This window comes from Parasteatoda tepidariorum, chromosome 10, assembly GCF_043381705.1.
Source record: "Parasteatoda tepidariorum isolate YZ-2023 chromosome 10, CAS_Ptep_4.0, whole genome shotgun sequence".
NCBI classification, from domain to species: domain Eukaryota; kingdom Metazoa; phylum Arthropoda; class Arachnida; order Araneae; family Theridiidae; genus Parasteatoda; species Parasteatoda tepidariorum.
The window spans coordinates 848376-860501 of NC_092213.1; the positions used below are offsets into that span (position 1 = coordinate 848376).

General features: G+C 28.2%; 1 protein-coding gene across 1 annotated transcript in view; it reads right to left on the reverse strand.

The window, feature by feature from the left end:
- The window catches only part of LOC107447800 (endochitinase), a 106072-nt gene extending 94697 nt beyond the window's left edge, over positions 1-11375 (reverse strand). Inside the window, exon 1 of the mRNA XM_071186833.1 lies at positions 11083-11375. Coding sequence (XP_071042934.1) covers positions 11083-11112 — 30 coding nt within the window. The 5' untranslated portion in view covers positions 11113-11375. The remainder of the gene's footprint in view (positions 1-11082) is intronic.
- Between the last annotated feature and the right edge of the window lie 751 nt (positions 11376-12126).

A 12126-nucleotide genomic window follows, 5' to 3' on the forward strand; every position in this document is an offset into this window, starting at 1 on the left:
TATACTTTGAAAGTATAAAACTTCAACTTTCGAAAAAAAAAAATTGTTTTACACCAAGAAACAATAATAATTGCGAAATATTCATCAGGGTAGGTGAGCAGCAGCGAACAGGGAACTTAACCCCCTCAGTTGTTTATTAATAACCAACTATTTGTTTAGATATAAACTAAAACTTGCGTTGTGTAAAAGCAAGATTATTGAATGAAATAAAATAGAAATTGCTTAATATTTGGTGTTTCAATAAAATTAATATTCTTAAGCATACTTAGGAATTAATTCATTACCGGTTTCAATCATTATTTATCATTTCCTGTTATTGAAACAAGGGCAATCAGTAAACAAAAAGTATTAAGACCTTGCTTAATCAGGGACAAATTATTAGGGGTAAGGAATTTCTAATTAAGAAAACATTCTGCAAATATTTGCCATAGGACTCTTCAGAAGAACTGCACGGGACATGCAAAGAAAAGTGAATCACGATAAACATTTCATGTCATTTTTATTGCTGTTTTAATTATTTAAACAACCCTATTTCTGAAAGATAATTATCAAAGCATTACAAAAATTTATCATTTGTATACATACATTACAAATATACTAAATATGATATGTAACAAAATAGTACCATAAACCAGTAATATAGTAACCTCGTCAAGTTTTTAAAATATGAGTTTTTTGATTAAGTAACCAATTTCTGAAAGAAACAATCTTCTTGTTTAGGATACAGTTGTCTCCTCCATTTTTAAGTCTATACTTAAAATTATTATTACGTTAAAAATTTTGGTACGTGTTGAACATTATCGTTTTAATTCACCTTTAGTATAGTGTTAACTTGAATCATGTACTTCTTAACAACACCATACTGTAATTCAACTTAAACTGAAATATCACTTTGAATCTTTATCAAGTTTGCACCAAATTTATATCGTATTATATTTCAGAATTCCGATATTATGGTTATACCAATCATATAACAATTCCGATTTTTCCGTTAGAGTAATTTTAAAATTTCTCTACTCATGGGGGGGGGGGACTGAAAAAGCTATCCTTAAAATTTTCTTACAAGGAGATATAATTCGCATAATTTTTACTTTTGAAAGTTTTAATGTAAAGTTTGTTTGTATAGTACTTGAATTTTGTGTAAGTCAAAGTCAATTTTAACATGCTTCATTGTTGAAGTTTTCAATATAAAATTTCCCAGTAAATTCTTTAAAGTTAAAACTTGAAATCTGATTTTTACACTTTTTGTAACAAGAAACATAAAATTTGCTTATAATGTATAGAATTAATGAACATGCCAATACAAAAAGTTAGTTTTTACTTACTCTACTATAATAAAAGTTTGCTTAAATGTGTAACAGTTTATTTACCCTATTAGGTTCTTCTTTTTATTTCTGAGAAAATAATTATATAAATTAGTGTTTTCACCGAACATCAGATAACTGTAATATCTAATGTAATATTCTTCCTAATAGGTTTGAAAGCATTTACTTTTTGAAACTTCAATAATTTCTTTAGAAAATACATTATTACAACCTAACATGCCTGCATACAATTATCGTATAGTTCATTCTCTTTTGTTTAAAATTGAATGTTCTCTCAAGGATTTTGAGGTGTGTGGAAAGATTCTTTAGTTCCACGAGCACAAAAGGTTTAAGAATGCTTTCTCGACCTTTGTGAGGGAAGCATTTAAGATATCGTAATTATAATACTTGATGTCCTTGGTATCTTAAAAATACTGATTAATGTGCTTGTTTATGTTGAAGTAACGGTTCAGTAATGGGTTTCAACTGCTTATTTATGTTACTTTCCATTAATGAAATCAAAATACGCTGCCGTTTAACATTATCCGAGTGAATAGTATTAAAATATAAATAGTAAGTTTAATTTGGGAAACTTTATAACACTTGATCTATAGGAATGTTTATTAAATTTGAATGGACGTTCTCAGTTGCTTAAATTCGTATATTTGCCTGCACTTTTTTGGCAATCTTATTAATGATAAAAAGGCTGATTATTTTCTGTGTCAATAGAGAACCGTTTCGCGACGGGAATTGTAAACACGCGTGCATCGCTGAGGCCGAGAGTTTATTTCGCGAGCGCCTGACCTGGACCGGAGGTTTTTTTGCCATCCATAAAACCGCCAAATTTGAACCTATTCTTTAATAATGTACTGTAGACTATATAAAAAATATACTGTACATATTTTTATTGACATGCTTTTTTTACTTAAATTTTATCTTTTAAAAAACATTTTTGCACAAAAATTTTAACTCAGTTAAATTATTTTAACGCTACGACACAGTAACGGTAAAAACGAGAAAATGCGAAGTTTTCATGGCCTAAAAATCAATTGAAAATTGGACTGCAAACCCAAATGCACAACACTCTAGCTAAAATACAGAACAAATGTTACGTGCTCATTTTAAAAGATTGGGAATAATTCCTTTCCGCATCTTGTTCTTCATGTTCTCATAATCGAAAACTGCGTGCATGTGAATATTATGTTTCTCATTTCGAGTAGAAGGTCAAATCTACAAATATCTCGCATTCTATGGGCGTACAATGTCGTCTTTTGCCCAAAACTATAGTTTTTTAAAGAGTTCCATAACACTGTCACAAATATGTTGCGGCCAGGAATGATCGAGAGATTGCTCTGGCACACCAGTGTGTTGGACGGGAGATGGGATCCTTTAATGCTGGCACGTATACGCGTCAACTGGCACAAAAGGGTTAACGCCAAAAAAATATTTCTTTATAATATATACATATTGTTTGTCGAAAGAGGAACAGCTTCTAAACAATGCACGATATACTATGCATTATGAGAATAACAACATTTCTTATAACATATAATCAAAATATTGAGTAATCATTTGATATCATTGTAAAAATACGATACCTTTCCTAAAATACCAAATAGACACAAATTAACTCTTTCAGTGGAGCTTCTTTCTAAATTTGTTTCTTACAAATTAGCTATTTTTAAACTCGACTAAAGGTAACTTTTAATTTTTTGAAAGTTTATCCAACGAAAAACTTGTTTCATGTCAAGCTTTGAACAAATGAACATTTTGTAGTTGGTAATTCCTATTCGATTATTTTTAAATATGAATTCGTAAAAAAACAAGTTTAAAAGAATTTTAAAAAAATAATAATAAATTCTGAAAAGTTATTCGAATTTTTCTCCAAACAGTTTTTGAAGGTAATTTTACAGGCATGCTAAAGATGAAAAGAAAAAAATATCTACCATTTTTTTCAAAAATTTTTGTTAATTTTTCCATTTTAAAATAATAAGCTTAGTAATAAACTATTTGAGAAAGAATTATTTTGTAGGAATAGTTTGCTTCATAATTCATCCAAACATTCAAAACGAATGTGAATATAAAAAGAAATCACTTATACACAATGTAAATGTATCATTTCTAATAATAAGTTGAAATTGTGAGCTCATTTAGATTCTTTTTAAAATAGTTTATTTATTTTCGTTGTGCTTTATTGAACAAAATTACTAGTTCCTCTTCAAACTCGTTTTGGTTTCATACAGTTAGATTATGCACAAGGTAAATAACAGAATTTAATTGAAGAATCCATTACTGTTTATGTATTATAAACATTAAATCTTTGAAACAATAAAACGAATCGTGTTATCAGTTTCCTTTAGTGAAACATAAAAAATAGGAGGATACCTTTTTCAATAAGTGGATTAAAGAAGCATAAAAAAGTTGTTAAAATCGTCTGAAGTATAGTTTGCGAAAAGAGATAAAGAAATTAAATATGAAAAAAGATAGAAGTTGTCTTCTCCCTATAAACAACGTGCAATGACCGCATTGGTAAATAAGAACAAATGAAACATCGTCTGCACATTTGAATAAAACTTTACAATTTAAGTTTTTAAAAGAATTGTTTTTAAAATGGCTTTTAATAATAAGTTTTATTTACTTGTTCTAAATTCTTATTTCAATGGATTTATCGAGAATAAAATGTTTCGCTTTTCTTCCTGAATGCCGATAAACAAACATTTTAATCCATCGTTTTCAAAAGAACCGCTACTGTTGAAATGGATTAAATAATTTTGTACCTAAATAAATGAAAGATACTCATTATTTTGAAAATAGAAAAAAAAAGAAAATTTCAAGCAGTTCAAGAGGACTTTTCACTGAGTGCATTGAAAATAAAATTGGTCATAGTTAGAAAAGAATTGATAAAAAGTTTAAGATGAGTTTCATTGATGCTTTGTCTTTTTATTATGTGCTGTCAGCCTAAACCAACCGAAAATGTTTTAAGGTCTTGTTTTTATACATTTATAGAAATTACTAGTCTTAACAAAAGCAAAAGTTTTGCTTTTCATTGACGGTCTACAAAAGTGTCTTTAATAAATGAATGCCTACGCTATAAATCCTATTTTATTTTTAAATTGAAACTATGTGTGTTAATGACATTTTTTCAATAGCAATAATATAAATTATCTGCCAATTTTGCACGAAATAAAATTAACGCTTACAACAAAAAACATAGTTAAAATGCAATAGTAATAAAACATTACTATAAATGAGAGACTGAAAACAGTTGTATTTAGGAAGTTTAAAAGAAATTCGTACTCTTTTTTATTGTTTTTATTTTTCCTTGGAAGAACAACTAAGATTGCAAAACTAGTTTATCGATGCAAAGGATTTAGAAATTCCATTGCCCAGCAGCAAAAAATTAAAAAAAATCTCACATTTTAAACAAATGTCATTTCGTATAATTCCTAAATTTTAGAAGAAAAAAATTAACAATTCAATAATTTGCAGAAATATGTGAGCTCGCCGAACTTGCAACCCTAGTTATAATTAATTTGATTATATTTAATTTAGTTAATTTTAATTACACTGGTAAACTCAGTAACTTTGAAAATAGATCTGAAGAAAAATGATTCTAAATTTATAATGAGTAAACCGAATAAGTATAATCGAATAAATGACGTTAAAAAAAATATTTATTAACAAAATGTATTCTGGACGATAAGTAAAATGTCTGAGTGAACATTTAAAAAAAAGTCACGTAATGAGCCAGCGGTCATACAAGCGAACCAATTTTTGTTAGATCGTTTATTGTGCTATATTTTTTAAAAGTCACTTCAATGATCACACTTCCGTTTAGCTTTTTGAAACCCATAATTTTTTAACAGATTTCTTTACCGTTCAATGACAATCATAAACAACTTAGAATAAAATGAGACTGTGGAAAATTCGAATTATTTATAAAACTGTAGATTTTCAGTATGAAAAGAAAACTAAAAAAAGATTACCAGGAAGATAACTAAGGAGGATAGAAGGAGATAACCAGGAAGATAAAAGAAAAGAACATGAAGAGTAACATATTTTACATTAAAATCAGAATCGGTTTTAAGAAATTATAAAAAAAAAAAATAAAAAAAATTCATGTTTTAATTTTGCGCCATTATTTTCCGCTCCTACAGTTGAGGGAGAGAGTAAACTGAATACACGGGCATTTTAACAAAGCTTTACTTTTAATTTCAAATTAGGCAGCTCATTTTTTTAATTATAAGATAGACAGAAAATGTTTAATTCAATGAAACTGCAAAAATTCAATTAGTAATAAAATTTTTGATTTTTTGCACAGAAAAAAATAACGCACAAAGAAAGAGAATGCCGAGAACACTTTTAAGCAGAAATAATTTTTAAGAAACTTTTTTAATCTGTTTGATTTTTTTTAGCGTGATCTTCGAATAGAGGAAGGAAAAGTAAGCTGCATAAACAGACATTTTAACTTTTTATTTCAAACTAAGCAACAAGATGTCTTTGTTAAAGACTAACATGAACTTTCTTATTAAATGAAATTGCGAAAAACTCAACTTTTTTTTGTAACTTCTGATTTTATACCGTGGATGGAAATGAACACCTAAAAGAAGATTACCAGGATGATAACAGAAAGGGAACAACATGATGAGCGATATATTTTTAACTTAAAAAAATGTCCAGAAATTGGAGCATCACTTAGGCCAAATCTACAGGAGGAACTCTTTATCGGTTCTCTTAAACTTTGCTCCATTTACTAGGAAAAAAAGTGAAATTGGATGCTTAGGAAATGGAGGTTCATGTATAATTTTGAAATATTTTCATTCTAGAATTTCATGAAGAAAAAAAAAATTAAACAATTAACAATTAAATTTTTTTTTCTAACTTCTTAGTACCTCAATTTTAAATGTGCAATTCCCTTTATAAATAGTATAAAACTGCTTCTCTTTGTTGTTGGTGCATTCTTATTTGCCAAAAAATACCATAAGGTAGTATCTTTAATCAACAAAGATTATCCAGAATGTTTTTGGATGTAATCAGTTTAAAATTAATGAAGTTACTACGGTATTTAACAGCAAAATTTCGATTTATTTTTCTTATAGAAAGGGTAGAGTTGTTAGCTAAACTGTTTATCTGAAACTGTTTCTTAGAAGGTATCTTTATTCTTTTCTGTTTTGATCACAGAGATATTTTAAAAAGCATAGGCTTAAAAATGAATGTGCAGTTTATTTGTTATAAAGTAATCGGGTAGAATGACCTTTTAATGCAACATTTAATGATAATGAGATTTAGTCACCAATTTACAATTATTACGCAATATATAAGTCATGTTTCCTTCTTAATTACTTTTTATAACAAATTTTATGCAAAACTGTGTTCAGTCAACGTGTGTCAATTTAAATAATGAATCTTACTATAGATAAAAATCTAATGAAGGTGTCGCAGTTTTCCATTGTTGTCAATACATTTTTATTGGCTGGAAAATCACATGGTAGGATCTCGTTTTCTCACATTAATTTTATTATTAGTTTGGTTGTCATCAGAATAAAATTGATATAAGTCGAAGTTATTGTTTTGCTATAAATATTCCCTAATTTAAAGCTAACCTGCACTGTTATTACGTTTTCGATTTTCTTTGATTTCTAAATTCAGACTTTAGGAGAATTGTTTTTATTATTATTATAATTAGAATAACGAAATTCTATGCCACATTTTAAGATAAAGTTATTAAAATCGGCTTCTGATCTTCTTAACCGTTTCACAATTGTTATTTTATGGTACAAATTACAATTGTGGCGTAACTACCACTACAAATATTGAATGCCAAATCACTAGTAAATAAGACTTGTTAAATTGATTCCATCTTGAGGTACCTTTTTATTAGATGAAGGTTGACATAGTCTAAAATTAAATTCCCTTCGATGGTGACTTGCTGACGTGGTACGAACTTGCCAACATTGAAGAAGGGATTCACATTAATCAGTTGATTTGCTTAAAAAATATACTGCCCAAAGGAGAAAAAATTATGAGTTATTGTTAATGAGATTTGTTAAATGATTTAGAACTTTACTTTCAATTTCATGCACAAAGTGATAAAGGCAAAAAATTGTATATAAAATATATCCGTCCGTTTGGTTAGTAAATATATTAAATTTCTGTTGTGAACTCTCCAAGTTTGTCATAACAATATACTTTTAATTTTAAATGTTATTTAAAAAAATTATTACTTAAAAAAATGATTTATGTTCATCTTAATAGTATCATAAGGAAAATGTTTGGACGTGGAGGCACAAATGCTCTTTTTAATACATATTTTTAGTTGAACAATTTGAACTGTTTTATGTCAAGAAACAGCAATTATTCAATCATCGGGATTGATGAGGGCTCCCTAGTACAAAATAACTATTTAAAATTTCGAAGCAATAGTAATAATTGTCCTTTTCCCTATTTCTAAATAATATCTTTTGAGAAAAATATGTAGCTTTAAAATAAGAATTTTAAAAACAAGTTTCTGGATGAAGTTTAACAGTAAGTAAGCAAAATTATTAAATTTAATCCCAATCGAATCAGAATATCGAAACCAATTCTATATTAATAAAAAAAAACTATTTCGGAGTCTTTTAAATGAATAAGTTTTTTTTTTTTATTTAACAATTTGCTTAAAGAAACAAAAACGGTTTCTAAGCAGTTGTTGGGCTTGAAAGCGAAGGCAGCAAGATCGAAGACCCTTCGTAAAAATGTTTAAAAATTTTCGAAGTGGAATTGACTGGTCAGCGGACTAAATAAAAGCTCGCGTGGTATCCAATTGTTATCCTGCGAAAGATTTTATAAAATAGCCTTTTTTTAATTATTTCACAGTCATTTTGTACTATTTTTATTTTAACACAATAATGGAACTACTTATAAATTAAAGAAAATCAAAATTCCAACTATATTCATTTTAAATTAAAATAAATTCGAAGCAAGAAATCTAAGTTATTTTAAAAGCATTATAATCAATGTGTCAAAATAGGATAGTTTTACAAAAGTAGAATTTGTGTGAAATTGTGAATGGAACTTTTTTATATAAATAGAATATTTCAGGAAACTGGAAAATAAAATGAAGGAATAATAATCTAAAATTAACATTTTCAATGCCTTTCTTTAATATAAAGTCTTTGTTATGTACAAATTAAACTATTAACCAGCTTCGATTATTCTTTCCTCTTTTTCTAAAATTTTTAGAGATACCGCGGGAGAAACTTTTTATTTCAACCTCTCTTTCACCCACATTTAAAATTAGGGGGGGGGGGGAGTGAGTAAGCAAAAAAATTAAATAAATAAATAGTTTCAAATGCTGAAATTGTTTTTTTAACTATCTAAATGCAAACAAATTGCAGCATGATTGTGGAGTGGGGAAGTTATCCTGTTAAAATGTGTTTGAATTTTGGTATTTTAAAGCAATTTTTTCTGCAATGAATCGTTGAGTTAAAGTTATCCTGAATTCACATTTCGCTAAAATTTAAAATAGCGATGGACAGAGTTATAACAACATATGCTTAATACATGAATACATGAGCTTCTACCTGTTGGTAATTTCACTCATCTTCTAACCCACAATTTTTTTATTTTATCGCCACTCAAAATTCCGACCACTTTTCAATTATTTTAAGAAGTTTTTATTGAACCTTTGATGGCTCACGGATAGAGCGTTCGCCTTCCAATGAGGTGAACCGAGTTCGAATTCCTTCAATGGCTGGTAGACGAATCCATATCCAGCTTGCACCGACCACAGTGCTGACGTGAAATATCCTCAATGGTAGACGGATCATGGGTTAGAGTGCCCTTGCCATTAGGCTAACCGTTGGAGGTTTTCGTGGTTTTCCTCTGCATTTAACGCAAATGATGGTTAGTTCCATCAAAAATTCCTCCATGAAGGCAAATTTCTCCCAATATCCAGGAGTTCCATTGTCTTCTGGATTAGGTTCAGAATCACAAGGCTGCGGAGTTTAATATTAGTAGTCCTAAACCCAAAAATTGGGTTAGCTCTTCAACAACGATTTTAAAAAATTAATAAAGAAAAAGGTAAGTTTCATTTGTCATTTTATCGCAAATGTATCTTTAATAATAATACCGATCCCTTTTTGAATAACTTTAAGGAGTTTAAATTTCAACTGCTTTTTTATGTCAAGGAGACAACTCAACTTCTGACCGTTACAAACAGCATTTGCTACTTTAATGACAAATCGAATGCATCGTTAATTAAAATTACAATAATTTTTTAAATAGAGAAATATAAAAATGCGATTTTTCTTTATTAATCAAGTTACTACTATTAATTGGGTGATATTTTCGAATTTTTTTACATTATTTAAAGGATATAACCAACAAATTCATAAAATCATTCCGACTCTTCCTTTATTCACTTGTTGTATCGCGACGAACCAAATTTATGTGCTGCTCTTGAAAAATATTAAGCGAAGATCACTTGTGTACAGTCCATAGCTTCCCTCTATTGAGTAATAAGTTTATAAAACCTATAGAAAGTTTTATCGTCAACTTTAAAAGCTACTCAACGAGAGCTCATAAACAGATCTTTAAAATAATTTTTTTAATTAATTTATACGATTTTTATGCAAAAATAGAAGGCTGTTAGCTTCCCCGTATGAAAAAGACGCATATCCCGGAAAGGTTTAAGCTGCCTATTCCTCTTGCTTGTATCTCCACTGAATTCATTAATTTTCTATTCACAAATTCATGCCTATCAAACTTGATGTTTTAAAAATCCTCTAGTGAAAGTTATTTTTATAAATAAATAATTGTTTAATATTCTCTAATGAATCATATTTCTATAAATATAGTTTACTAATATTTTCAAACGTAAGTTTCAGATTTAAATCGTTTAATGCAGAAAGGGCTCGAAACTGTTTCTAAGAAAGCTAAAAAGAAAACTGCTTTTCTGCTTTTCCTATCAACGCAAAAAAAAATTGAGAAAAAAGTACGTTTAAGATATAAATACCGATTTTACATGAAACCTCATCTATAAATTTATTTTGGAAATTTTTTCACAAACGGGAAAAACCAAAAAAGCTTTCAGGATTCTCAATAGCCATTCTGATTTCACCGAAAGATGAGTTTCTACTAAAATGTAATAAAAAATATTTTGGGAAATGAACATGATTTGAACAGAAAAATGCTTGCATTTATAATTTTTTTTCTCCAGTATTCTCTAAAGAGAAGTATTCTTATAACCAAACATAATTTTTCATTATCTTTAAAGGAAATATACTTTTATAAATGAATTTGATTTTCTAATATTCTATAAAGTGAAATCTTTTTATAATTCAAAATAATTTTCACATGTTCTATAATGAAGATATTTTTATTTATTTTTTTCAGTATTCTATAATGAAAGAAATTTTTCGATTGTTAATTTTCTTTGAATATTCTCTGATGAGTGGTATTTTGATAATGGAGCATATTCTTTCAACACTTTCCAATAAAATATATTTTTTTAATAATTGCGGATTTTTTTTTTTCAAGTTTTCAAACTACACTCTTTGAAATATACTTTGTAAAAGCAAAACATTAAATAATTAAAAAAGAAATTATTGCATTGGAAAATATTTTATTAAAGTAAGACTTAAATAACTTAAATTGCTAACTAACAAAGCAGAAATGATTTATGTTTTTGATGTAATTCATGTATAAAATAAAAAGAAACTATCATCCGACTTAAAAAGTTTATAAACAACAGAAATTGAGGGAAGGTTAAAACATTGCCCACCGGGCTATGGCCTACCTGCAGGGCTATGTTCCGTATCGAACACATACTAATCCGTTAAAGAGCCACTGGAACGTATCGCAAGTGAAACACAACTGGAGCAATCACACAAACACATGCGTCTTCTAAGACGCCGAATTTTACTCTAAACCACTCTTCGGGTATCTCCATTTTCTCCTACTCCTTTTCTTTCTTTTTTAATTCATTCATTCTTTATTTTTTTTATTTTCCCTTCTTGAAATTTTACTTGCAATGAAATTAAAAAATAAAAAGAAAGAAAGAAAAGAACCAAAACTAGCACCGAAACAAGTTGGCCTACATAAGGACAGGTAAACTCCCTTTCGGCACAAACGCATGCGCAGTAACATTCCGTCACGCTGGAAAGTGTGACACCGTTTTTTGTCTTTTTAGGTGTTATTTTCTCCCGACTTAGTAATAAAGTTTCGAAAGCACTGGTGGCATCGATCAATTTATTCCAGAACACTTTCGATTGGAATGAAACAGATGATACATAACCAGTTTTTTTTTTTAGTGTTTTTAATGTTTTTAATTTGTGCCTTTAGAAAAAGAACTAAAAGATGAAAAAGAAAGAGTAATTTTCTTTCTCAATGAAGGAGTTTTATAAATAAGGGTTTTTTAAATAAGGGTGTTTAAAACAGTTTTTAGAGCGCCTAAGTCAATCTGAAGTCAAATTTTATAAGTAATAAATACGTTTTTAAAAGGATACGTGAAACAAATAAATATTTAAAAAAAAAAAATTTATTTTAAATAGTTTATTGCTTAATGCAAAACATATTACAAATTAATTTAAAATTATGTATTTATGTCTAACTACGGAACGCCAACCCTTGTGTGCTTCGCTTATTGAATTACAATCGTGAAACAATTATTACTTCACAATCATTGTTTCGAGTATAACCAGAGTGCTATATCAAAATAAAAAATTGTTAAATTTCAAGTTTCTTTTCGCTGTTCTCACCAACCCCCATTTTCGCTTAGCAATCATTTTTTTTACAATAACCAGATTTTTACATTAAAATAATTATTTTATTAAAACATCTT